Raw genomic sequence first — 27,820 nt, 5'->3', positions numbered from 1 at the left:
ATTCATTGGTGGGACCAATATTTACCGCCGTTATAGCAACTGATAATATCACAACCAAAAGCAGAGCTTGCAAGAAAAAAACTTATCAAAGCAGGAGACCCGGTTCGATCTCTGGGTCTGGAAGATCCCCTGGAGAAAGGAATAGCTACCCACTCCAGTATTCTTGCTTGGAGAATTCCATGGACAGAGGAGCCTGGTATGCTGCAGTCCATGGGGTCGAAAAGAGTCAGACATGACTGAAGCAATTTACCATGCATGCATATGTCATAAACATACATGTAATGTATATTGTACATGTAATGACTACATACATAAATATATGTACATAAATGGTGTCTGCTGTGGTAGACTGCAGTAGTTGATCATAAATTGCTCCCACCCAGGTATGCAGGCCCCTTTGCAATTGACTTGGCTGTTCTTAAAGAGGTAGAAACTATTTTATCATCTCGAGTACCTGAGTTGGCCTTGTGACTTGCTTTGACCCATAGAAGGCTATGGAAGTGATATTATTCAACTTTGAAGGCTAGACTTTGAGAGACCTTGCAGTTTCCACTCGTGCTCTCTTGGACTGCTGCCCGGGAACTGCTCGATAAGGAAGCTGATCAGATGTGCTACATGCTGGCTTTAAAAATTATGGTCTCCACATTAGTGTCATCAATGCTGAGTCTTTCTGTCTCTGCTAGAAAAGCTAGTAACAAACATGGGACTCCATGTTTCCACTTATACCAGAGTGTCCCATTAAAAAATGATGGTTCTTTCAAGACTAGAACTTTTTCTCCCAATACTACCTCTTTTTTTCCCAACCATAATACTTATTTTGAAACAAGAATACTTCCCAGGGTCTGGGAATTTTACTTTTATCCAAGGAACCCTAAGTCTCCACACTGATAAAAACAGATGGAAGTTAACTAGACTATTTACCATTTTCATGTGTATTAAACCTTCAAAAGAAATCTCTTAAGGGACCAATACTTAGCAACATTACAGCAACTGATAACATCACAACCAAAAGCAGAGCTTGCAAGAAAAAACCTATGCTAATTTGTTTTCATTTAACTCAATGGAATGAAATTCTTGCAGCCAAAATTTCTTCTGATGCTGAGCCTAGGACAACCTGAATAATTCTCAGAGGTTAGGTTATCATGACAATTCAAAATAAACTATGAGCTACGTTCTTGACAGAACTGATAGATCTTTGATTCTAAGCCCGACTCAGGTATAAATGTTATTTTACATTCTTGAAAGAATTGATTCCGTGGAACCATAGGAACCCAGATATTGCTTTCTTTCACTTTTTCCCTCGCTCACACCTCTTCTGCCTCAGGGAAAACATGATCAAGAAACCTCAGTTGCTGTGATGATGGTGTTCAGCTCAGTTCAATTCAGTTCAGTCGTGCAGTCATGTCTGACTCTTTGCGACCCCATGAATTGCAGCATGCCAGGCCTCCCTGTCCATCACCAACTCCCGGAGTTCACCCAAACTCATGTCCATCGAGTCAGTGATGCCATCCAGCCATCTCATCCTCTGTCGTCCCCTTCTCCTCCTGCCCCCAATCCCTCCCAGCATCAGAGTCAACTCTTTGCATGAGGTGGCCAAATATTGGAGTTTAAGCTTTAGCATCATTCCTTCCAAAGAACATCCAGGACTGATCTCCTTTAGAATGGACTGGTTGGATCTCCTTGCAGTCCAAGGGACTCTCAAGAGTCTTCTCCAACACCACAGTTCAAAAGCATCAATTCTTCAGTGCTCAGCTTTCTTCACAGTCCAACTCTCATATCTATACATGGCTACTGGAAAAACCATAGCCTTGACTAGACGGACCTTTGTTGGCAAAGTAATGTCTCTGCTTTTCAATATGCTATCTAGGTTGGTCATAACCTTCCTCCCAAGGAGTAAGCGTCTTTTAATTTCATGGCTGCGATTACCATCTGCAGTGATTTTGGAGCCCCCCAAAAATAAAGTCTGACACTGTTTCCACTGTTTCTCCATCTATTTTCCATGAAGTCATGGGACCAGATGCCATGATCTTCGTTTTCTGAATGTTGAGCTTTAAGCCAACTTTTTCACTCTCCTCTTTTACTCTCATCAAGAGGCTTTTAGTTCCTCTTCACTTTCTGCCATAAGGGTGGTGTCATCTGCATATCTGAGGTTATTGATATTTCTCCCAGCAATCTTGATTCCAGCTTGTGCTTCTTCCAGCCCAACGTTTCTCATGGTGTACTCTGCATATAAGTTAAATAAGCAGGGTGACAATATACAGCTTTGACGTACTCCTTTTCCTATTTGGAACCAGTCTGTTGTTCCCTGTCCAGTTCTAACTGTTGCTTCCTGACCTGCATATAGGTTTCTCAAGAGGCGGGTCACGTGGTCTGGTATTCCCATCTCTTTCAGAATTTTCCACAGTTTATTGTGATCCATACAGTCAAAGGCTTTGGCATAGTCAGTAAAGCAGAAATAGATGTTTTTCTGGAACTCTCTTGCTTTTTCCATGATCCAATTTAAAAGAGAGTGACAGTGTGCTGAGCAGAGGAACCCGAAAGTTTGTATAGGAAGAAATGAGTCGAATTCAAATGGCAAGTGCCACTCTGGAGCTTCTTTCAAAAAAGCACTCTTGGCAGGAGGGTGGCCACATTGATCACTATCCCATGGCTCAAATGACATGATAAGATGCAGGCGTATGCTTGGTTTTGAATATTTCAGGCATCTCTGATTATTTTTCAAGTTTCAGTGAGAACTAAAAACACATTGTTACCAGCACATTTTCTTTTAATTTTTATATTCATGCATATTGTAAGAAAAATGAAATCCATACGCTTATAAAAATTAATTTACACTTTGCACTTCACAATGTGTGACCGAGTCTTTTTATAAATCTTTTAATGTCTTTGTTTACTTTGGAAAGCATCCGGTTTGTGAGAAAAAAAAATGTCCAAAGAAACACATCAGAACCCAACTGCTGTATTCCATTCACGTGCACTCTGACACACAACCAATGAGGCTACAGACTTGAGAATCACCCTCTAGAGCAAAAAAGCATTGCTAGGTAAGAAGACCTGGACAGATGGATGGATGGAGGCGAATGTCACTAAAATACTTGATCCTACAGCTACCTTTTAAATATTACTTTGTCACACAAACTTGGTGTGTGTTTTCCTGAGGCTCTGAGCATTTGTGGATTTCCTTTAACTAAACCTCAGCAGTAGATGAAGACTTTACACTTCCAACTCCAAAGTGGACTCCTGAGTTGGACAGGGCATTTCCTCTCCTAAAAGTCTGATGGGATCTTCCAAAGGAGAAGACCTTCCATGTAACTCTTCCTGAAGATACCGAGTTGAAGGCTTTAGTGCTTGTTATGTCCCAGCCCAAAGGATGGAGTCGAGAATGGGCTGACTTTGTCTCCAAATTCATTTACTCAGCAAAGAGCAGGAAGACACAGCCAAAGTCCACCATGGCTGCCATAGTCAGTGTGCCGAAGTGGGCAGCTGAGACAACAGGCTGTATAATCAACCCCTTTGAGGGGAACAGAGTAGGTTGAGGTCTCTCTGCATCAATTTCTAGCTTCCTAACATGAGGACACGTGGTCACATAACATCAACGTAAGTGGACTTGTCACAAAAATCTTCTTCAGTGCAGTCATGATGGCTCCTGGGCTGTCATTGATCCCACAAGTCTAGCTATAGAGTCATTAAGTATTTCTAAGGTCTTGGTGAATGTCTCAGGACTGTCGGATTTGATAAGTAGCAGACAACAGTGGCTCCTTCTGAGGTTATCTAAAGTTCTGGTCAGTTCAGAGACTTGCATGAGCAGTCTCAATGGCCTCTGCGCCTTTCACAAACCTGAGAGATAGCAAATATGTTCTGCAGGGCTGTGACGTGATTAAATTCACCCTAGAATGCTGATGGGAAGTGCATGGGGAACAAAGGAGGAAAATGATGATAACAGCCCTAACAACAAATGAGCATGACCCAAATCAAGTCTCTGTTCTTTACATATGATCCAACTGAATCCTCACAACTGCCCAGGGAGGGAGCTACCAGTCCCATTAAACAGACAAGGAAATGAAGGCTGTTGAGTTTTGCCAAAACTTGCCCAAAGTGACACTGCTGCTAAATGGTAAAACCAAGATTTGAACCAAGCCAAATCTGCCAGCTTCTAAGCCCCTGAATACCCCCATCTCTTCCTAGATCATCTCCTTCAGGAAGCTGTCCCACAGCTTATAGTCTGAATTTAATATCTATAAAAGCACAAGGTAAAGACAGAGACCCCCACCCCCACCTTGTTTAATCTAAGGAAAAAATCCTCTTTACCCCACCTGTAACGGACCTTTCAGGATTTTATCATAAAACAAATGCAAAAGTGAGGAAACAGTCAATTTCTACCTCTCTACAAAAGATCAGCCCTTCTTTAAATGTGAATCATGATTTTTAAATAATTAAAAAATTCAAAAAGATGACTAAAATGCTTAAAATTGGGAAGATTGAAACCCAAACTAAAGTATCAAAACTACAAAAACACAGATAAAGTTTATTTCCTGAAGACATCAGTTTTGACTAGGTTGCTTTTTAAAACTCTTCTTTGCTCTAGATTTAAAGCATTGAATATATATGTATCTATTTAGAGTCAAAATTAGAAGTGAAATTTATCTCTAAGGTGATCTTGAATCTCATCTAATTTATTTGATAATTCCCACATGGATGAGCCGAGAAAATCTGGTTTTCACTCTATGACCAGCCTTTCCTGTTGTTCCAGAATCAATGCATCTGATTATCAAGTACAACAATAATCACAACAGGAAGAGCACTCTTATTGTAAACAGGTGTTTTTCACAACTGGACAGGTTATCACTTGAAGAGAAAGATGAATTTTTTGTATATTTAGTGTTATCTTTGTATTCATCTTTATCTTCCTGGAACAATGCGTGCTCCCCCTCGTGGCCAGAATGATACCTTCACTTCTTAGATCAAGTTAAACCTATTACAACTCTGCCAAAGCAGCTTTTGCTTTTTTTTTGTTTTCTGTTTCACAAGCTTCAAGTTCCAATTCAACTCTTTTAAAAAATCAATTTTCTTTAATTCATTCAAATATCTTTCTCATTTTTTTCATCCAAGAGTTTTGTTGTGAAATTAAAACCATCTAGTTAAAGAATTTTGTTTTGTTATTTGTTGTTTGGGGTAAAATTAAATCTTATAAATCTAAAACCACATCCACCAGTGACTGGGAGAACTTCCCCAAAGGGAAAATTGTATGGCTAATATAAGACACTGGAGATAATCCATTCAGTCAATATATCTCACTAGAGAAAAAGGAAATAGAATGTTACAGGATGGAAATGTAATTTAATAGCTGAGTGAGCACTTGATCAGCTTATTTTATCCTCAAGAAGAAAAAGAGTGAAGGGAACCCAGGTGGTTAAATTGTAAGGCAGTTGAAATTCCATCACCCATGAAAACTGTAATTGGGATTCCACTTTTGGACTTGGCCAGCCCAGAAACAGATGTGTGTTCCAACGAGGATCACAGAATGCTCTCCTGGAGAAGAGCTCTTTAGAGTGAAACAGGGGTTTCAACTGGTTTCAACTCCAAAGAAGAGACTAGACTAAATTGAGTATAATTGTTCCAAGTGTTTATAATTCCCAAGTTGGATTGTTACTAAATGTGTGGTTTTCCTTTTATTGCCTTGGAAAAAGAAGACAGTGCGATTCCTCCTTGCTCTGTCCTTTAAAAAAAAAATCCAAAAACAGAAGAATTTTTTTTAAGTTGAGATCTAACAGTTTGGCTAGAAATATCTCAGCCACAGTGAATGAAGGTATAGTTCAAACAGCAAGGTCAAGGTCAAGACCAAATACCATTTGGTGCATAATTCCCGCCCATTAAAAGAAGAGAATCAAACGTTTCTCATTACACAGCTCGCCTGGATGCACAGTCCTTTAGGCGGAGTTCCTTGGGCATTTTCTGGCAAGATTCTAAATTCATATTATCCAAGCCTCACATGGAGCAGGTAGAGTTTCTTTTGAAAAAAAAAAAAAACAACCAATGTAATTTTAGCTAGAAAAACTGATGCCAGAAAATCTATAGCAGGCTTTAACCCAGACTACCACTCCATTAAATAAATCTCACCCTCCTTAACAGGAGTCAAGAAACAAGCAAACAGGGAAACACAGTTGTCAGTAAATGGGGTCCACCCAGCAGGAGATTAATGCCACGTAGATTTTGAATTACTTGGGGGAGAAGTAAAAACAATGCCCAGGCCAGTGTTGGATGTTTACATTTTATTGTTATCCAGTATTTCTTCAAACAAGGGTCTTCCCCACCGCTTTGCCTCCATCTCTCTTTTCTGACCTAGAGAGACAGTCTCCTTTAGAAGGAAAGGAAAAGTGCATTCTTCAACTCCTGGCAAGTTTAAGCATCCTTCGGTGACCCGCAGGACAAACCAGAATGTGTTTAGGAAGGATAAAATTCTGTGTCTCCTGCCCTTTTGTTGGCTTTTCTTCTTCCTTGCCCCAAAGCAGCCACCTTTCCCAGGGAAGTTCCATCCATTTTAAGCCCATCCTCCAATCAAGAATGCCACAAAATTCCATCTTTATTCATTTAAAGCACGGAGCTGGCCCTTTTTACAAATACTCTGTTTCTAATAAAACCCTGTTGATATGCATCCTTTCACAAGAATCAAGTGGATATGCTGGAGCTGGTGATGTGCAAAGATCAGACCTGCAGACCCCACCCGTGTGCACCCAGCACAGCACTAGATGAACCAAGAAAGCACATACACAGAAACAGAGTTCTGTTGTCTGCATTTTTTTTTTCCTGGAAGGAATCATAAAAAAAAAAAAAACTGTAACAATGTTCACGTTTAAGGACAGGGATAAGGACTGGAAGAAGCTTTCCCTTTTCATTTCAGTGTTTATGTGCTGCTAGACTTTTCTAACAATGTGCGTGTGTGTATATATATATATATGTATATATATATATATAACTTTCATTCTCGACAAACAAATCAAAGGGTGACTTGAGTGACTGCATATCTTGCTTATTTTATTTTTCAGTACTTCTCTTCATTAAAAAAATTTATTCTTAAATTAAAAAAATAATAAAAGGCAGGTACTAGTGCAAATTGCCTCTGAGGAGTGATTCTTTCTCAAATTATTCTATCTGATACAGTACTCTGTAATCTTACCATGAGTCCCCAGTACCTCCACAGAGCCATGTGGACAGAGAAAAAAAAAAAAAAAAATCCAATCCTTAATGGGCTCTTTTGAAAAGCGTTTCAATTCTGGGTCCTTCCATCATTCATAAAAATGACTCTCCTGCCCTTTGGTAACAGTGAAAAGAATAATCATCTTCAAATAGGTGAAGCAACGCCAGGGCCGGGCTTCCAGTGATGTCCCGACCCAACCTGGGAGGGTACATTTCACACTCAGGACAACGAGGCTTGGCAAGGGTACAGGCCCCCTCCCTACCCCGTGGAGTAGAGGCTTCACTTTAGCCCTCTGGGACTTCCCAGGACCCACAGCCTCCAGGAAGGAGACAGGATGGATGTTATAGAGCACGCTGGCCCTGCACCTGGATGCTGCGCGTCTCCCGTGAATGTGCCCTCAGAGTCGGGGACCCTGGAAGACCCTCCTCCAGCAACACCACAGGAGGAACCACAGGGGACAGACTTGGAAAATGCCACCCTTTGCACGGGGCATCCTCCAGCCTTCCTGGGCTGCATTTTCCAGCTCTTCTCACCCATGATCCCAGTCAACCCAAACACAGAGTGAGAAGTGGCAGAGCGGGGGCGGGGGTGGGGGGTGTGGGGAAAGGATGACAGCAATGAGAGATGGATTCTTCTCATTTCTTCGAAAAAGGTAAGGTGCCTTCTTCCTGGCCCAAGGCAGCCAGTCCTCCAGGCAACAAGGAGGGGTGTGTGAGATGCTTGGATGACTGAGCACATAAGCTCATCTAAATGCTTTATTCCTGTTACCATTATGAGCAGCCTCTCTGCAGAAAATGCTGGTACGGAAGGCTGAGGACCCCAGGCTCCAAGTTCGAACCCCAATCTTGGTTCTCTGATGAGATAATGTCACCCAGTTTCCTTGTCCAGACCTTGTGATCCATAGCTTGCTGCATGTGGTCCCGAGAAATAAACTAGGTCTCTAATCCTTAATACTCCTGTCTATAAAATGGAACTTTTTGTAATAGGCAAGAGACTTTGAAGACCTAGCAATAAAAGCCTCTATATGAAAAAAGGCAGATACTCTTTTCATTGATTTTGATGAATACCTCCAGCAGGTACTATTGAAGTAAGACGCATTGAAAATAATTTCCCCACCAGTTCCCTCCAAACAGACAGCTCCTCTTACAAGCAAAACCTTCAATTCAAAAATCTCTGCTGTCAGTTTTAGAGAACCAGGGAGGAAAAATAAAACAAGTAGTGGAGACTTCTCTGCACTGAGAAATCCCTGGGTTATTTGATAGTGTCTTATAATTTTCTTTAGCTTTAGAACTTTTTTTAAAGTGTTCTGAAAAAGTCCTTACTGCCTTCTTCCCATTTTTTTTCCCTCCATTCTGCCTTGCTACCTTGAGTTTTCAGGGACCATCCCTGAAAACGGTTGTCTCCTCTTCCTTTCTCTTCTACCTCAATCTAGGTGGCAAGTGCTAAGGAATAAACCAGTAAAAACAATTCCCTCTTAATACTGTTGATGCTGGAAACCCAGAGGCTAAGTCAGTGAGACATACCTACACAATACTCCAGGCTGGACACAGACTGGCTTGCCCTTACAAAGCAGACTTTTAGATGCCTTCCTTTATTCAAAGGTAGCCATGGTTAACAGGTGATGTCAGACTCTCACCAGTGACATTTTTCTGACCACAAAGATTGCAATTTTATGTCCAGGGTCCTGCCTCCAGAGTGCCTGAACTTGGAAGCAGTGAACAGAGCTTGTGTTCTGCTCTAGAGGACACTTTCTGGGTTTTTCCAACCCCATCCCTTTGCAAATCAGAAGTCAGATTGCACCTTTGTACCCAGAAGCAGTTTGTGGTTTAAATTAACAAATGGGCTGACTCCTGAATACAAAAAAAAAAAACAAAAACAGTGCAGACATGTCTGCCATGTGCTGGACTCCCTCCTGTTGGGAGTGGAGGAGTGGGAGGGGACACTTCCAGGGTAGGAATGGTTTTCTAACCACAGAAAACACCAGTGGCCGCAGGTGCCCCCCTGCCCTCAACCTTATTTGGGGTGACATCACCTCAGAGGAAGCAAAGAGAAACCCAGTCCTTAGGCACTGAGAAGATATCCAGACAAGAATACTTCCAGATAATGTCCTTGGGGGAGGGAGGAGAAGGGACAGTTCACCGAGGCTTTGTTTGGGTTCATTGTGATAAAATGTGAAATAAATGCTGCAGCTTCTCCAATTCCCAGGTTCGAGCCCCCGCCTCGAGTAGGCATGGGGGCCCCTGAGAGGTGGGGGCTAAAGACCAAAGGATCTGTCCTATTCACCTGTCCAGCGGGTGGTTGGGGGGGGGGGGAGCTCTTGGCAAGGTGATAGGGCTGGGGGGAGCAGGGCCAACGAAGAGAGGCGGAGTAGTGACTAAAGGCCCAGGAGACGAGGTGGCCGATGGGGCCGGACACAGGAAAAAGGGACCACGTAGACGGGGAAGACGCAGGGAGAAAAGGAGACGAGAGAGAGGAACATAAAGAGGGCTAAGGTGAGGGAAGAAAGGAGGGTCGATAGGAAGAATAGAAAAGGGAGGGAGAAAGGAGGCGCGGGAGAGCAGGCACCAGGGGGGAGGGAGGCAGGGTGCCGATAGGCCTGGGACGAAGTCGAAAAGACGCTGGAGGCCGGCGGGCGAGGGAGGCCACGTCGGTCGAAAGGTCGAGACGAGGATGTAACACTCGGAAGCCTAAGTTCAGAGAAGCCGAAACCCCGGGAGAATGGAGGACGCGCGGCCTCCGAGCGCGGGGCAGAGCGAGGCCAGGCTGATGGGCACCTCGGCGGCGGCGAATCCTCGGGTGCGCGCTCCGCCGCTGCCTCCGGGCTCGGGCTCGGGCTCGGGCTCGGCTCGCGGAGGCGCAGCCCTAGGAGGTCGAGGCCGGGATGGGTAGTCCGTGTAAGCTCCCGAGGCCGTCTGGGGCCTTGCCGCCGGGGCTGGGCGGCTTCCGGTCGGCCACTGCGGGAGGAAGCACAGGGCGTGGGGTCACTGTCGGGCGCGGCGCGGAGCAGGAGACCTGCGGACCGCGTGCCCAGCTACGCGGTGGGTAGCGCGGGGTCTCGGGGGGAAGGAGCGGCGCGCGCTCCACAGCCGGGCACTGCAAGGAGGCAACGAGACTGAGCATCCCCTGTGCCCTCGACGGCCACCCGCGGGAGCCCCTCGCCCGCCCAGCCCGGGCCGCGGCTCTCCGCTCAGGGCACTCCGGCAGATGCTCCATAACGCAGACCCCCTGCCCTCCGCGAAATGGCCTGGTCCCCGCGCTGCTCAGGAAAGTGGGCCCGGGGCGCAAGGAAACGCTGCCGAGCGGGACGGCCCCGGCGAGGCGGCTCTCGTATTCCACACGTCGCGGGGAGGGAGCGGGGAGTTGAGATGCTCGCACGCCGCCTCCCAACATTCCCCGCCCCCCAACCCATCCCAGACCCCAGCCGTCACACCGGCTGGAGGGGCTGCCCGCGGCCAGGTCACTATCCTCCAAACAGTGCAGAGCTCGCGATGGGCCGGGGGAAGCGAGTCGGGGCGGGTCACCAAAACGCCCCTCGAGGAAGTCCCGGGCGGCCTGGACCGACGTGGGCGGTGGTTGCGCATGAGGCGGGCGGCAGACCTCGTTCTACCCTCGCGGCCCGGGGACCCAGCTGCGCTCGCCACGGTAGGCACACCGCGTCCTGGGCCGTGGGGCCTCCGGAGTCAGTGACTGTGGTCTTGCCGGATCAGGTGGCATTTTGCTCGTTGCTCTGTTGCTTAGGGTTTTGGACAGGGACCCAAGTTTTGCTACTGGAAGCCAGAAGAGTGACGCCACTATTGTGCAACCCCTGTTTTTCCTTTTCCCGACGCCCGGCCGCTCGGCTTCTGCACAAGGAGGCATAGGATTGTTTACACCTAAAGACGCCTATTCTCAACTTTCTTTTCCACTCCCCCCCGCCATGTCTTCCTTTAAAGGGGGGACCTGGGGGCGCCTCAGTTTGGGGTGAAGGGGAGCTCCCCATTATTTATGCCCGCAGCAGCCGTCGCCCGGCGGCAGGCGCACTGCGCCTTTAGCGCGCGGAGCCGGGCCCATACTTCTGCGCGAGGGGCGCGTTCGCGCACCGCTTTGCTCTGAGGTGGCGAAAGGACCTGAAGATCTTTCCAGGACAGAACCCTTGCTTCCCCCTGCCTCTCAGCTCTCTTTCCTAAACACAGTTGCGGCCGCTCAGCCGACTGAGTTTTCAGACTTTTTCATTCCACTCACTACACACACTTGGAGGTGAGGGCCGGTTTAGAAAACATCTCCGGAGTAGGTTTCTCAGCCAAGGGCCGGTTGCCTGAGAGACAAGCGAAAAAAATGAACTCGTGAAAAACAAACACCCGGGAGGCCAGAGACAGATTGCACTCCACTCTACGGGGGTCGATCCTGCTGAGGTGTTTTTAGCTCTTCCCCGACCAGTCCCTCCCCATAAGACCTCTCCTCCCCTCCGTCCCCACCTCCTGGACCCCCGGCGCCAAGAGCGCGTACGGCGTGCTGGCTTCGCAAGCTCGGGCCGGCGTTAGGCGCGCTGCAAGCTCATTTAATCATAATGGGCAGGATGGGGACAAGCTTTTTTAAAAAATATTGAGACTTCGATTCCAAGGCTACCGGGACCCTGGGGCGGGGCGGGGAGGAGGAGATGTCAAGGGGATTCTGGAAAAGGGTCTCCCAGGTCTGCTGCATCAAAGGAGACGCCGGTTGGCGGCGGTGGCAGGCTCTCAGGCCGATGTCTGCGCCCTAATATTCCTGGCAAAGTTAGCTTTTAGGATCCTTCAAGAACTAATCCGGAGCAGAGATGACTGGGACAAGCGTCGAATTGTCTCTAACAAATACAAAAGACACATTTTCTTTGAGCCTATGCAGTATCTTATAAACGTGATTTCCAAATCTTTAGTCTTTCCAAAAACTGGCTGGGAAGGACCTCAGAGCCGGGAAACTTTGAGTTTCTGCAAACCCTGTAAATACCATTTGTCTAGTGGGGTCTGTCACCTGTCTGGAGAGGGAAGGAGACGGTCTTGTCTGGATAAGGTGGAGGTTCCTACACAGAATGTCGTCGCCCATTCACATGAGATGAAGTGGAACTTTCCTATGCTCACAGCCCTCAAGAATTAACGTTCCCTTTCACCAATGAGAAATGTTAATCACACATTCTTACCTAAATAATAGGGAACCTAGACCCCCAACCCTTTACCAAGATAAAGTTAATCAATTGCAATCCATAATTTGACATCTGAGTAATCTTATCTTAGCATAATAGCTAATGTTCACCTGTACCTGATTTGAAGGACATACTGAAATATATGTATATACATATATAAAATATATATTATTATGTGTATATTGTCCATGTATGGACTAGATGATCAAATGTATTTGTTTTTTACTGAGCATTCATGACTTTCAGCTAAAAAACTGCTTTCTTACTGAAGAAGTTCAATAAATGTTATTCCTACTGTTCTTATGAACTGAACAATGAATGGTAGTAAACTGTTTTCTGGGATAGATTTCTTTGAAGCTAATTTTGTAAGCTATGATTAGAAAATTAAAGGCAGTGATTTGCATTACTTTGTAATTTTTAAAAGGCCACTTGGAGGATGGGGGGCAATTTTTCAAGGTCCGTTTTTTTCTGCCAATGAGAAGAATAAAAATCCATAACCCAAGTCGGTATGTAATTCTCATTATATGTTCCTGTTCAAACGCAAACACTTGTATGTCAGCTAAAGAAATCATTCTTAATGATGGACCTGATTTATTCGATGACCCTTTACCTGGATCTTTAAAGAACTGTCAGGATCAGGAAATTGTTATTAATTTAATAACGAATGTAGCTGAGTATTGCTGCAGATTTGGAAAATGGCTGGGATGCTCCATGATAGGAAGTAAAAATAATGGTTACAGGGACAGGAATGCCAGGGTCAATGGCTCTGGGTTTTTTGTTTGTGTTTGTTTTTGTTTTTCTGGCTGCTCCATGTGGGATCCTTCATGTTTCAATTCTCCAAGCAGGGACTGAACCCATGCCTCCTGCAGTGGAAGCGTGGCATCTTAACCAGGAAAGTCCCGGCGCTGTATTTCTGAAAGGAAGGTATCTTCTAAAGAAAATCAACCATCAATGAGTTCCCCCTTCCACTTCAAATTAACTGGATTTAGCAGCTTCCCCTCTGGACTATTACCTACATTTCATAACTTGTTTCTAATGTAGTGCTTGACATGCTCTGCGACAGAGAGGCTCTGTTAGAAAAGGACCTCATTGTTCTGAAGTTAGTGAATCCTTTTTCTAAGTCTTCCTGCTCCTTGGGGTCACTCCAGAGGAGATCATTTAAATTTTTGGCTACACTTTTCTAAATCAAATGAACTTACTTAAATGTTTAATCTCATTAATGTAATTAATGTAATTTGGAGAAGGAAATGGCAATCCACTCCAGTACTATTGCCTGGAAAATCCCATGGACACAGGAGCCTGGTAGGCTACAGTCCATGGGGTCTCAAAGAGTCTGACACGACTGAGCAAAGGCAATTTTGATTTCTAATTCAGCAGAGAACCTCAGGTGTCAAGAAAACAGTGGACTGGAGTCCAAGGACAAGGCTCTGAGCAAAATATTCCCCTGAGACCCTTCATCTGTCCTTAAAGGGAAAGCTTGGAGGAGTTCTGAGTCTGGACTTTTAAAATTCCCTTTACTTGGATCTTCCTGTAAATGAACAGATGGAATTTAAATTATTTAAATTAAATTCAAAACTTAAAGGAGTTCTCATTCTCAATATCTGTAAATTGATATCCCAGAATTTTTGTGCTCCAAGAAAGGTGAAAATATTTTTAAAAAAACTTTTGTTCCTCTGCGTGACTGTTAACAGTGACATCTAGTCTCTGCCCCTTCTCTTTCATGGATTGTGCTATTATGTCTCAATGAAACTATGAAACTACTTGGAAATAAAACTTTTTGCCTGGGTGTCACCAGACACGCCTGTCCTCTACCTATGGATGCCACCTGTCCCCACTTCTGCCTGGGTAAGTATGAGGCAAGTCAGCTGCTAAAGGTCCCTTCGGTCATCTGGAACATCCCTGTGGCCCATGCTGCCCCCAGGTTTGTCTTCAGCCTCCTCTACAGGGAGGCTGGCACACCCCCTCCTGGGGATGACTGCTTCCTTTCTCTAGAGGAGCCGAAGTTGCAATTTTCTGGTGCCCAGAACCTGGAAGAGGCAGCTTCAAAATTGGCAAATCCTGTCATTCTTTTCAGGGTGAGGAAAATGCAGACTCAAGGGCAGGTGTGTTTTTCCCAAGTTGTAGGAAAAACTAGAACCCAAAGATCAGTGTAAGAAGAGGCCCCTCACACTGTTGACTGTCAAATACCTCAAATCTGTTAGTTGGCTTATCAGAGAGCAGATTTATGGAGGAGGGGGAGGGCGAGATGGCAGCGGCAAAAGAGGTAGAAACCCCCAGCCACATTTCCTGCAGAAAAATGGATCCCCAAAACCACCACAGAGTTCAGAGTCTAGCCTGTCTAGCCTTAGAGACTTGTAATTGAAATGCTGTCTCCTTTCCCAAAGGATGTGTTTAAGGAGAGACCAGGGCCTGCTTGGGGAAAAAAAAAAAAAAAAAAAAAAAAAACTCGGACCTGGAGGAAAACATGGGCAGGACATGGAAGAGGCCCAGAGCAGGTCCAACCCACCTGCGGGGCTCAGGTGCCACTGGCAGATCCACAGAAAGTACAGCCCTGCAGGCCACAGGAAGCTGCCCCTGGAGGGTGCCTTCTAGACCTTTCTAGGGACAGAGAAATGACACCCAGAGAGGGGTTCCTTTTTTCCTCCATACAAGTTGGGGAGACAGTCCTAGCTCCTCTCCCAACCTCCTCCTGCCTTTCTAGGGACACAGTTTACACCTGTTTAATCTACTCTAAGAAGTTAGAAGTTAACAGACTGAAAGCATAAACCGAGCGAAGAATCTAGGCCAGTACCCACTCCAGCCTCTCGCTGTCGGTCTCGCTGTCTGTCTCCCCCTCCGTCTCCGTCTGTCTCCCCGCTTTTCTTCCAGGAACCCTTCCTAGCGCTCCTGCTCGCCGCCCTCCTGCCCGCCGCCCGCCCGGCCGCACCCCTCACCTTCTCGGTTGGGATGCTTGAAGGTCACGGCTGCCGCGAGCTCCCCGCCGTGCACGGTGACGCTGGCGCCGGGGGGCGACAGCGGGGGACCCTGCGCCGGCGGCCACGGCGGGCCCGGAGCGAGGTAGCCGCCGGCCGGCGAGCTGTACACGCCGTGCTGGCTGGAGGCCGGGTAGGCGCAAGCCGGGAGGAAGCCGCCCACCGCGGAAAGGCCGGAGGCCGACTGCGGGGAGAGAGCGCGACAGCCTGTCACCAGCAGGCGACCCCTCAGGCTTCCCCAGCACAGGCAGTTACGGGGGTCACGGGGGGATCCTCATTCCCCCTGCTGTCCCAGCCATGACTCCCACACGAAGCCTGGCCTCTAACTGTCCTGGAAAGAACTCCGGCAAAGTGATGCCCACGCCAACTCTTTAAAAGTGCTCATAAAAGGTGAAGGGGTCAAGGTAGTCATCATCCGGAATTTAGAGAAAGGGAGTCAGTCCTCAATCTTTTGTGTTAACTCGTCCCAGCTTTTTTAGCAAAAAATCTTGGCCAAAATGCAAGTCAATCCCCTTGAAAGCCAGCGCTCCTAGGAAAGAGAGAAATTTGCCCGCAGATGCCGGGCCAAACAGCCAGACCCTGACTGTCTCCCCAGCTCGCTTCCCCCAACCCCGGATTGGGTGGGGGGTCTGTTTTCTTTCTCTCTAACCAGCCCCCAACTCCTCTGCTCCCCTGATGAAGGACGGCTCCTTCCCCGCGCTCGGTTACCTGCGTGTATTTAATGTCCGTGTCTAAGGCAGGTTTCTCGAGCCCGTTCACAGCGGGACTGGCGGGGAAGGCCGCGCGGTTCACTCCCGCCCAGTCTTCCATCTTCGGGGAGTAGGCGGCGCCTTCGCTCCCCGCCAGGGCCCCTGCGGGGACAGAGGACGGATTAGAAGGGCATGTGGGCAGCCCTCCGCCCGAACAGGCGCACTCAGGCCTTCAGGTGACCACCTGGGATCCAAGGGCGAGTCCAGGGCTCCTCTGAACCCCCAAGGGTCAGATGCTCCGAGGCCCCAGGTTTCGCTTTTGCTCCCAGCGGCGCAGAAGGAGGGCGGATGGGCCTACTCCTCCCTCCCCTCAGCCTTCAACCCGCTTCCCGCGAAACAAGGGATCTCCAGCAGGTAGACAGCTGGCAGCCAGAGCTGGCGACCTCGGCCCAGGCCGCCTTTCCGCTGTCCAGAGATGGTGCCCCAAAAGGTCCAAGTTCAAATCCACAGAAGGCTCAAGAAAATTACACGGGGTTTCTCAATGTCTCAAAAAGCGTCTGGAAGGCTAGAAGCTGTTTCTGTGCAGAACTCCCTGCAGAGACATCCTGGGTGTCCCGAAATAAGTGTCAACTCAGCCACCCAAGAGCGTTGGGGCACAGGTCTGCTCCTGGCGCAGAAACGAAACCGAGAGAAAGCTCCAGAACTGAGCTCAGGCCTGGCCAGGTCACCTCCCTGCCAGTTGCCCGTGGGCTGCTCCATACAAAGCTTTGGCCTGAGCCTGAGGCCCAGGCTGAGTTTGAGCCACAAGGAGAAACAAAGCCTGTGCACAGGCCTGGAGATGTGGCCCAAGGCCGCTGGAGCTAAGCCTTCAGTTTCATCCAGGACGCCCCTTCTCTCTCTCAGGCTACAGTGAATTTTGCCTCTTACCCTCCTACTGAGTCTGCTCACCTAGGAACACACCATTCTGCTAGGGGCAGGGGACAGTGCAAAGAAACTCAGGGTCCAGTTCTGGCCCCCACCCACTCTCCCGAGCCCCCATGAAAGCTTCCCCTAACCCATCTCCTCTCCTGGTCTCCTCCCTCCACACCCCGACAGATTGCTGACAAATTACTTAGAGTCTCGTTGTAGGCCGAGGGCAAATCCATGGGCGCTTCCACCCTAAGGATGGCCACAGCCTGTAGGCGCCTGTGACCCGAGGACTCAGTCTCAGAACCTGCAAGGCTGTGGGGCCTACTGGAGACTCAAGTCACTGGGCCAGGTGGCCCTTTCACCCTTTACTCAAAGAGTCTTTGGGCCTGGGAAGGACAGAGCCCTTTCAGGAAGAAACTAGTCTTAAAGAAAAGGTCACAGAATTGACTTTGCGGTTTGTTTGGCTTAGATCTGGCGATAGGGGTTTGCATACTTTTTGCAAGAATGAAAAAGCGCAATTTCAGGGCTCTGAATTTGTGGTCGGCGATTGCTCTTCCATTTGGGAAAATATTTTCCATATTTGTCATAAAAAGTTCAAGATGTCCGAGGACTCCCACAGAAGGCCCCAGGACCCTCAGCCTCCCTAGCCAGCCCGGAGCCCTCCCCTGAGCCAAAAGCGGTTGGAGGAGGCCCGGCGAGAGTGACCCCCTCACCCACACTCCTGCCCCCCTCACTCCATTCCGCCCCTTCCATGAAAGCTACCGAAGGCCGGCGCCACTGACCTGTTTGCTCCATAAACGTCCGGATGCCCAAGATGTTGCTGACCGAGTGAGCCGAGGGCCATGAACGGGGGATGCTGACGTGGCTGGCTGTGCCCGGGACCCCGTGGTGGCTGCCCATCTTGGCGCCCGTGGACGACACGGGGCTGGGGTAGGGGTACTGGTAGATGTGGTTGTAGGGGAGCGCCGGCTGCGGCGGCGGCTGCTTGCTCGCCTCGTAGGGCCCGGGCTGCGCCAGGCTACCAATCTTATTGCGCAGAATACGGCTGATGGAGCTCACCGAGGGCACGTTGTACTTGTCGCAGACGCCGTCGGCCAGCAGCCGGTCGCGGATCTCCCAGGCGAAGATGCCGGGGTCGCCCTGCTTGTAGTCCCGGATATGCTTGACCACGTTGGGGGTGGTGACGCGGGGTTTGCTGCCCCCGATAGCGCCGGGCAGGATGGAGCCCGTCTCGTTGTAGCGCGCCAGGATCTTGCTCACGCAGCCGTGGGACACACGAAGCTGCCGGCTGATGTCACAGGGTCGGATGCCCAGCTGCGCCAGCTCCACGATGCGCAGGCGGATGGCGTTGGGCAGTGGCCGGCCGTTGACGAACACACCGCCCAGCTGGTTCACCTCGCCGTAGGTCTGCTCTGCGGACGCACCCAGCCAGAGTGAGGGGAGGGGAGAGAACACCGGCGGGTGAGCCGAGAGTGGCCGCGAGGGGACAGGAGCCGCACCCGGGGCGCCTCCGACGGTGACCGGCGGCTCCTCAGAATCCCGGCGAGCGGATCCCGTCCGGTCCCGGGAGTCGGCATGCGCGCAGGGGCAGCGGAGGGGAACGCCGTGCGCTCCAGCCCTCCACGCCCTTTTGCGATCTCTGGCGCGTCTACTTGAAACATCCCCTCCCGATACTAGCCGAGCGCCCCCTCCACTCCCGGGACTGGGGGCGTGTGGAGAACGCGGCCGGTCCGGGATCCCGGACCAGGTCTCCCCGGGAAACCTCGGACACGAGGGAAGGGAGGCGCCGGGACACCGCCGCCCCCGCGCCCCCGCCTCGTCCGCCCGCCCCTTACCCATGGCGCGCGGGCCAGCCGGCTGCCTGGCGCCGAGGCGGCCGGGGTTGGGCCCGGCGCGGTCCGGGAGAGCTGGGGCGCCGCCGCCGCGGGAGAGGCATAGAGGGAGGGCGCGCGCGAGCCGAGAGCCGCGGCGGCCGGGCCGCGGACTGGAAGAGCGTCGTGCGCCGCCGCCGAGCGCGCCGCCGCCCGCCCCCGGGCCCGCTGCCGCCGCCGCCGCCCGCTCCCAGGACACTCTCCACGCCCGCGACCCCAGGCCTAGGGTGAACTTCATCCGATTAGGAGAAATTCGTCTGACCGGGAGGCTGCGGAGTGCGGGGATCAATTTGACGTGTCCTCCACGTCAATCTCGGCAGTCACGCCGGAGACTCGCGAGTTGGCAGCTCATTGGTTCCCGTCACTGCGCCCCGGCGCCCCCTTCCCCGCCCTGAAACTCTACCCCTCCTTCCGTCCTCCCCACTCGGCCCTCCCTTGGAACCCATCCCCCTACACACACACACACACACACACACACACACACACACACACACACGCAGTCCTAACCCCCGCCAGGCCTGAGTCCTTCCACTTGTTCCAGTTCCCTGGAAGCCCCTTACCACTAGAGTTTTGAGAATGATGGGATGGGCTAGTCATTTCAAATTGATGAGTATTTATTAGCAGTAGTACTAGTCTTGGTTTTAGTTGTGTTACTGACCTCCCCAGCCATTACTACTAAGGTAGCCGGGGATTAAAGTTGATGGTGGCAGGGTGCTCAGTGTGGGGCTACCCCTCGTTTCCCTTTCCCTGGGCAGCCGCTAGTGCCCCAGCCCGGGTCACGAGGGCGCCCCAGTAAAAGCAGCAGGCTAGTGCAGGGCGCCTGGTCAGCGGACCTGAGGCATTTGGGATGGAGTGACTCTAGAGTGTCCCATTTCTGGCTAACACCTCAATCTCGCTCTCAGAAAATCTTTACCATGTTTGACAGTTACCCACTCCTTGGGGGTAGTGTGATTTCAGTGACGTGAGAGAAACGCATTCTAGACTCTGTCTCCCTGCGGACTGGCCCACCCACTTGAATTCTGACCTACGGCCTCCAGAACAGGGTCCTGGTGCTGTGGAGACCCCAGGGGCAGCCTGGTGGCCCACTAGAGAACACAGGCATAGCTCCCATTCTAGGCCGCTTCCTTTCTTCCCAGCCAGAATCCAGCATCTTTCCATGCTGAGGCGGCCTGGCCTCACCGTTCACTCTGCATCTGCAGCTTCCAGGGGGTCTTTGTTAAACCACTGAGTGGTCCTTTCCCTGTCAGGCAAGTGGGGTTTGTGCAGCCCTGAATTCTGTCCTTAGCATTAACCGTCATCTCCTTTCTTTCTCTATCCTAAATTGTAGATTTTCCAGCCTGTGTCGCTAACTGTGGCAGTCCCAAAGGGAGCCTAGAGGTGGGGACCAGGAGAGAGGAGGTGGAGGAAAAGACCAGTCCTGGGAGTTCTGAGCTTGGGGCCCTGCAAGTTCAAGGGCACTGAGCTGAAGAGGGGGAGGGGGGTTGGAGGGAGCCTAGGAAAAGTTCCGGTTCCCAGGGATTCCCATGGACTACCAGCTCTCCTGAGGAGGAGAAAAGAGTCTCCCACCCCCTTGGTCCCAAGAGTCCAGTGCTTGGGAGCTGGTGGAAAGCTGCACACAGCTGCAGTGGTGCTACTGGAGGCGCAGACAGACCCGATCAGCGCATCCTGGGGAGCAGCGAAGACTGAGTCCCTGGGAGACCAGAAAGCCTGCTGGCTCCTAACCCAACTGTCTGAATATGTCAGTTAGGAGGGGTTGAATTCATCCTGGCTCTGAGAAAGCAGTGCGCAGGCCCCGGCAGGTGATTTCAAGAACCGTCTTTGGAAAAAGAAAAGCTAGGTTCAGAAGAGGTGAGGACTCTCCCTTCCCGGAGCACAGAAATCGTAGTGCAGCCTTGGGTTCCGGTACTTCAGGGAGGACACCGGACCGGGCAGAGGAGCGTCAGAGTACACTGGTGAGAGGTGGGGTGGGACTATTTTAGAAGATTAGGCCCCTCCACGACCGTACAGGGTCGAGTTCGGAGGAGAAAAGGTGATTTGGTTGAAGGTGGGTAACCGAAGCCAGGAGCTCTGAAAAGGCATCGAGCGAAGAGGACTGAGCACGCAAGAGACCTGGGGCCCTCCGAAGCCACCAGCAGTGGGACAGCCCCGCTCAGATATCTCCAAGTGGTTTTGGAACCTGTTAGCCCCCTGATCTAGACTTTTGTTGCCTGAATTTCAAGACGGGCGCCGCGGAAGACCGAAATCGTTTTATCCCTAAACCCAGGAAACGCAGCACCCATCACCCGGTGCGCCCTCAAGACAAGGTGAAGCAGCTAAAGCCATTTCTAACCCCCGCCCGCGGCAGGCGCACTCAGAGAACAAATAAAGCTGGGTACCCGAGTGAGAGCCGGTTCTCCCCAATCGTCCCATCAAGGGAGCATCAACCTCCACTCCTGTGCCAGTAGACCGCGAACCCGGGAGGGCATCTTGTCCCCACTCCCGTTGGAGAAGACCTTTGGGGCTGGAGGAGACGCCAGGAGGATTGAGCCCGGGGGCTCTATGGAGTGTCGGAGCCTCCCACCCGGACCCTCACTTCACATTCCACATCTCTTGCACCCCCACCCCTCCAGCCGCCCGCCGCCTGCTGGGGACCTCACAGCGCTCCCCACGGCCCGCTCCCGGCCCACCGCCGAAAAGCTTACAGTTTGTCGCCCCCTGACGGCAGGCAGCACTGCTCCACCGGCTCCCGCCGCGGCAGCCGGGACTGGGGCGAGGGGGCCCCAAGGTGGGCTCACGGAAGGAAAGGAAAAGACTCTTCCCATCTCTCGGGATGCAGCCTGGTCTCCTCGGTGGCAGGCGGCGGCGACGTGGTCGGCGCTGAGAGCGCAGAGGTAGAAAATAACAAGGCTTGTGCGGATTCCCACGTCGCCGCTGGGCTGGGCTTGGCTCTGTTGTTTCGAGAGCCCGGGATGCCGAGTGGAACAAAGTCAAGAGAGGCTAGGCTCCGGGGCCGCGGGGCCGCCGCCGAGCACCGGGCGCCCGCTGGGACCAGGGAGCCGACGCGCCCTTCCGGGCGCGGACGCCCTCCTGGCGGAGTACGGCTTCGAGGATCGCCGAGTGGCCTTGGGGACTGACTCGGGTTTCTTGGGCCAGAAGAAGGAGAGGCAGCCGCGTGCCAAAAGATTGAAGCAAACAGGAGGCTGCCGGTCTTCCCGGGAGGCAGGAAGGGCGGCGGGTGAGTACCCCTGCGCTTTGCCGCCTGAGCCCAGAACAGGAAAGGTAAGGCTGCGAGAGTCAGAGGTTCGGTGCCAAGGTCGTCCTTGGAGCCACAATCACCCCGTTTCATGTCTCCTGAGCCGCTTTGATATTTTCGTGGGGCTGTTTCGGAGAGCTATTGGGGTGTGCCAACGAAATGTGCCAGTCACAATAGAACCGGGTGTTTCCCGGGGCCCGTGCATCGCAAAAGCTTCAGGGAAAACCTAAACCTGAAGAAGGAAGTCCCGCTCGGCTCCCGCGAGGCTGAAGGAGCGACCGGGCGCCCTTCGGTTAGGCGGCCGCGACGGAACAGAGCGTAGAAGATAGAGGCGGCATCCCCGGAGGACCCCGGGCCGAGCCCGCGGACTAACAGCGGACGCCAGTACCCGGCCGCCGCCCGGCTGAGCCGCCGGACCAGCGCCCGCTCCGAGGGAGCGAAGAACGGATCCCAGGGCCTCCCTCCGGCGCGCGCGCCCCAGGCCTGCGAACTCGAGAGCGCTCCGGGAGAGTCTGGGCTCCAGGCACGCCTCGCGCTTTTGCTGGGATTTTAAGAACACTGTGCCGGGAGTCGCGTGGTTTGGAAAGCAAAGTCAACAAACCGACTCTTTTCGCTTTCTTTTTAAATTTGCTTAAAAAAAAAAAAAAAAGACAAGGCAAGCGACACACGTGCTTTATGCACCAGGTTATAGTGTGCCCCACCTCGGCACAGACACGGTTTTGCAAAGGCGATCCCGCGCACCACACTTAAAAACAGGAAGGAGCAAGATGTGGTCAGCTGCACCGAGACCTCAGGGAGGAAGAGCGAAGCCAGGTCAGGGAACTGCAAACCCCAGGGAACGCGCTCACAGCGCACTAGCTCGCTGGATAAGGGACTATGAGATAAATCAACGGAACCCCACACAGAGTGACCGCGGCGTTGGGGACCTGGGGGCGGGTAGGAGGGAGGAGGACTCGCGGCTGAATTGGCCCCTTTGCCGGCAGCCGTGCGGACTCACAGGTAACGGGGGCGGGTGCGTCTCTCCCTGCACCTGCTACTCCACACTGGAACACACACACACACCCCAGACCCCACATGGAAGGTGTTGAAGATGGTGCCAATTGGCAATAAAATAGAGCTACAAGGACAAGAAATATCGACGGCTTCCATTGGGCCTGCTAGTGACCGCGCTGGCCTGAAGTTGTTTCAGTCGCCAGCTTGGAACTGGGTCGAGCTGGCAGTGATGGAAAGAAGTGCCATATCCCTGGGGGCTGACGGCGGGGGTGTCCTTGGAAATGCAAGGGGAGAGGAGCAAAGAAATGTCTTTTTCATTTTCCCCAAATGAAATGAACAGACAAGAATACGATGAATACTGTCCGCTGAATAACAAAACAGTTCCCCGATTCCGTTCAGAGGCGGAGGGAAAAAAATCAAAAAAACAAGACCTGCCCTGAAATCCTCATTAGAAACACATAGAGGGAAACTGAACTTTGCGAAGGAAGATCTGAGGTACTTCCTACCCTAAAATGCAAGGATCTGCCTTCTACATTTATAACATTTCTTTTGGAGTAGAGACATTTTAAATGTTGCATTTGGGTGATAAAAACCAACTACAAGAAGCCGGTGCCCCGTGGGAAAAGATGGTTTCTTTGAGCTTTCTGAAAGAGCAGCATCTCTGCGATTCTTGTATGCAAAATCCAGGATTTCCCTCCTTTCCCTGGCAATGGGCATGTCAAATAAGTTTCAATTTCCACTTAAATAAAATTATCTTAGATCTATTTCATTTCATTCCAGCAACCAAAAGCCTCCAAGGAGTTCTCCAGGCACTGGACAAAATTCCACCTCTGCAGTGAGCTCTCAAAAAATGTTTATATGGCAGTGCTAAGAGCCTAAACAGCACTATTAAAATGGAAATATTTGGGAAATTTAAAATGTCCATGGGGCATATCTCCTGTACTGGGTCTGGGCACTTGGAGAAGGAGAGATCTAAGAGTGGCCACAGGGATAGAGGACAGAGATGGCATTTTCAAAGGGGACCGAGAGGGTGATGGCCACTCTGCCACAGGATGACTCGCACAGGTGGCAGTGGGTGGGTGAGGGTCTCTCACTGCCTGGTGGACGCCCCTGTGGATCAGACTTGATCTGCTACAAATATTGACATGTGTGAGACATCCATGCTGGCCAGCCTAATTGGAACCAGCTTGAAGTGTGCTGCCCCTTGAATGCTTTGGAAATTTGTGATCCTCCATGGACATGAAACCAGCAGAATGCATGGAGGACCTGGAAATTAAAGGACGTGCAGAGCCTTTTTCTTGAACTAAAAAAAAAAAATGCCCATTCAGTTGTGATTTACCTGTATTTGTCTGATTTCTTATTAAAGATCAGTCCTCTCCAATCTTAAACACACACACACAGACACACACAAACACAAACCATAATTCAAGCGCTGGAAACAGGGCAGTTAGGAGGTTTGCTCTAAAGAACTCTGAAACCTGCTGGTAGAGGGTTTCCACCTTCTCAGACAGACAGTGAAGCAGGCATCCTGCTCCCATTTTCTGTTATCCGTTTCTTGTAAGCTTAAAATTATCATTCATTATTTATGGTGATGATTTTACTTGTTGAACCCAGCATACTACTTGGAAATATTGCTGTTTTGGAATAAAGGCTTTGTTCCAGGCTTGTGGATTGATTTGTTTAGTGTATGCTTAGAAGTCTTGAAGGCCTCTGGAATTGCATGTTCTCCTCAAAGTAGGGTCTCCTTCGCGTTCATTTCACATTTCATAGGCACATCCCTATGTTATCTCTCCCTGCAGTGCCATTTACATCATTTTCTTGCCAGAAGTCAAGTCTTTTATGATGAACTTTCTTTTGGGCACAAATGAAATTTTAACCTGTAACTTACTTTTCACTGCCAGGCTACTTGATCACTTTTAACTAGTTATTGCTTGATATCTTTTTCTCTGTAATTGCTGCAATATCTCAATGCCTGCTATATATACATATATATATGTGTGTGTGTGTATATATATATATGTATATATATATATAAAACATGTCCGCAGCTCGGTGATGGTTTTAATTTTCTCCCCCTCCCCCTTGCGTATGGGCGATGGAGTTTTATTGAAGACCCGTAATGCCTCCGGTTTTGATTTAGTGTTTTGGAGTTTGTGATCTCATTGCCTGGTATGGAAAATATTAGACAGGGTCTGCAGATTGCATGCAGGAAAAGACCCGCATCACCACAGTGGGCTGAGCATTCGTCCCCAGTGCCCCAGTGCCCCAATAAGCCAAAAGTGCAGCCATTGAAATCAATGCTGAGATTTGTGCCTTGGATAGAGGCCCCCTCAGCCAGCCCTGCCGAAGCAACCCTTCTTGAAGACACTGATTCTCCCCAAGGCTGCACTTTGGTCACCAAAGGAGCCTTAGAATGTTCTGACACCCGGGTTCCACTCATAGAGATTCTAGCTGAATTTTTCAGGGAGCAGACTGGAGTTTTTAAGAGCTGCCCAGGTGATTCCAATGTGCATTAAAGGGTTGAAAATCTCCACTTTAGGGAGGGGATGATGTAATTCGATGCTTCCCGCTTTGCAACTGTTTTCCAGGATGTAGGACTGGCCGGCAACTGACCTGCCTCGCTTACCTCCGCGGGTACTTTTAACATGACACATGAAAACGTGTTTAACTCCATGGAGCAAACGTCTTTCCTGTGCATTTTTGCACTGTGCCACTTTGGCCCCTCTCAGAACGGGCTGAAGAGGGGGAAGGCTGCCTTCTCAGACTTGCTGGGCTTCTGCAGGTTTGCTGTCTTTAAAAGCAAGAACCCTGTCTCTCTGTGCTCATACAGGTGATCGCAGCCTCCTGTTTAAGCGTAACCATCTCTACAGGGAACTGTGGTGGGGAGGGATCATGGAGACAGAGATTGACTTAACCCTTGGCCCGATGAAGAGGGACTTGGAGACAAGTGGCAACGAATTTAAGCACTGCCCAACGGGGAGCTGGAGAAACTGCATTGTCCAAGGAGGTGGGAAATGAACTGCCCTTTTTAACAGGGTTAGTTAACTCTGCCCTTTTGCCATGTAAGGTAGCAGGGCAGGAATAACCCTCCAGGTTCTGGTAGCATCGAAGCCTGAATCTTCTTAAGGGCTAAGCGTAGCTTAGTATTCTTATGACTGTTTTCATTTGTCACATTATTTAATGGCCACGCACATTGTCAGGGGAAAACTTTTTCCGAGTGGCTGCTGCAGGGTTGCATTTTAGATCTTAGAGCTTCTTGCCCCCCCAGATGGCTGGCTTGTTGTGATAATGACTAAGTGTCAATTCGTAGGGAGGGTAAGGGGGGAGGAAATAGAAAAATGTTTCACTTATCCTCTTCAAAGTCTCTGAAGTCATTAAAAGGAAACTCCTTCTCTTCATTTTTAATTAGCCCTGTCTTGCTAATAAGGGTGAAGATTTGGACTGCTTTATTTGATCTAGATTGTTTTCTAAGTTTGTGCATATAATATGAACTGCATTTCATTTTTAAACAAGTTCCAAGAAAATCTGAGGTTAACTCTGTTGCTGCAGGGCCTCCAGGTCCTCAACCTTTAAGGTACATGTTTTAAGATCCAGTTTAGCCATAACATTTGTGTCTGTCACTACAAGATCAAGAGGACAAATACACATTCTGGTGGGGCTTTTAGATCTAGTTCATTTTTTAAGATCTTACATGGGCATCTCTTGAGAAGATCTTAAAATATCTATTTTAGGAATCACATCCATTTTTTAAAGTGTCTTGTAAAAACTTTTTTGTGTTCATGTATTTTAATAAAATGATACTGTTTCTGTTATGTTCTAAGGTAATTTTAAAATACCTTAAAGGTACAGGGAAATTAATCATAATAATAACAATAAAAATTAGAATGCCTTCAAAATGATTCGGCATTTCTCAGCAACAACCAGAAACTTAAGGTTTAGAGAGTTGTACCCAAGGCAATACCAGATGTAGAACTCGGCAACAGGACACAGGCCTTTCAAATGGATGTGCTGAGAAAACGAGTTTTGACAGGGTTTCTTAGCATCGAGATGTTGGCAAAGTGGATACATGAATTAATATCCATCCAACTGGGAAATGCTCAGCATTGGGAATATTGCCTCTTGACAGGCCATCCAGGGAGAGGTTGCCTCCCCTGTGACCTGGCAGCATAGAGGTGCTGTCCATTTCACTTTCCGTAATAACACCTCCAGCTGAGCTAAGACTCTGCTGGGTCTAATCTCCTTCTGTAATTGTATCTCACAAAATACAAGCCAGGCCGTGATATGAGAGGCTGGTCTTTGCATGTGTGGGACATGTGTTCGCGTTTGCCATGTCAGCCGACTGATGTGGGCAGAACGAATCTGGCACTTTCATCTTGGTTTCTCTTTAAGCTGGGGCATAAGGTAACTGGAAGGGGTTGGCTGGGGCTCAGGGCACAGCGGAGCTTCAGTCTGAACAAGTGGCGGTCCATGAGGTGGATGGTGGTTTAATTTCCTCTGGGTCCCATGTCCTCCTGGCTTCTTAGGCTGGCTTCCTGCTGCCCCCCCCCATTACGGAGAGACTGGGATTTCATCGGAGGGTCTTCTGTTCTCATTGTGCCTCTGGAGCTTCTCTTTGTGTAGTAGTATTGAAGCTGCTGGGAGGTTGGAGGAATTTATGATCAGATGGGAGCCGAGCCGAGCTGCTATCCACAGCGAGAACACATGTGTGAGTGCCATCGTGAAAATAGCACACGGAAGTGGACACGACCTCTTCATTTTTATCTTTTTTTCATTGGAGTATAGTTGCTTCACACTGCTGTGTTTG

At 49.8% G+C, this 27,820-nt stretch overlaps 1 protein-coding gene across 1 annotated transcript; it reads right to left on the bottom strand.

Moving 5' to 3' along the window:
• Positions 1-9,925: 9,925 nt before the first annotated feature.
• On the bottom strand, positions 9,926-19,029 carry PAX1 (paired box 1). Its single transcript, XM_070382072.1, has 5 exons — positions 18,756-19,029; positions 17,703-18,332; positions 16,031-16,173; positions 15,284-15,506; positions 9,926-10,149 (listed from the first exon to the last, which is right to left on the bottom strand). The coding sequence occupies exons 1-5, from the start codon at positions 19,027-19,029 to the stop codon at positions 10,058-10,060; spliced, it is 1,362 nt and encodes a 453-aa protein (XP_070238173.1). The 3' UTR covers positions 9,926-10,057.
• Positions 19,030-27,820: the final 8,791 nt, after the last annotated feature.

The sequence above is a fragment of the Bos mutus genome, chromosome 13 (genome assembly GCF_027580195.1).
Source record: "Bos mutus isolate GX-2022 chromosome 13, NWIPB_WYAK_1.1, whole genome shotgun sequence".
Lineage (NCBI taxonomy): Eukaryota > Metazoa > Chordata > Mammalia > Artiodactyla > Bovidae > Bos > Bos mutus.
This window is presented reverse-complemented; position numbering and strand designations above follow the sequence as displayed.

Bases quoted from the DNA above. Each gene is read 5' to 3' on its own strand.
- PAX1 (XM_070382072.1), bottom strand. From the start codon at position 19,029: ATGAAGTTCACCCTAGGCCTGGGGTCGCGGGCGTGGAGAGTGTCCTGG. The intron at 18,333-18,755 runs GTAAGGGGCGGG...GTGCGTCCGCAG, and splicing joins GGCTGGCCCGCGCGCCATGG to AGCAGACCTACGGCGAGGTG. The intron at 10,150-15,283 runs GTGAGGGGTGCG...TTCCTCCCGCAG, and splicing joins CAAGCATCCCAACCGAGAAG to TGGCCGACCGGAAGCCGCCC.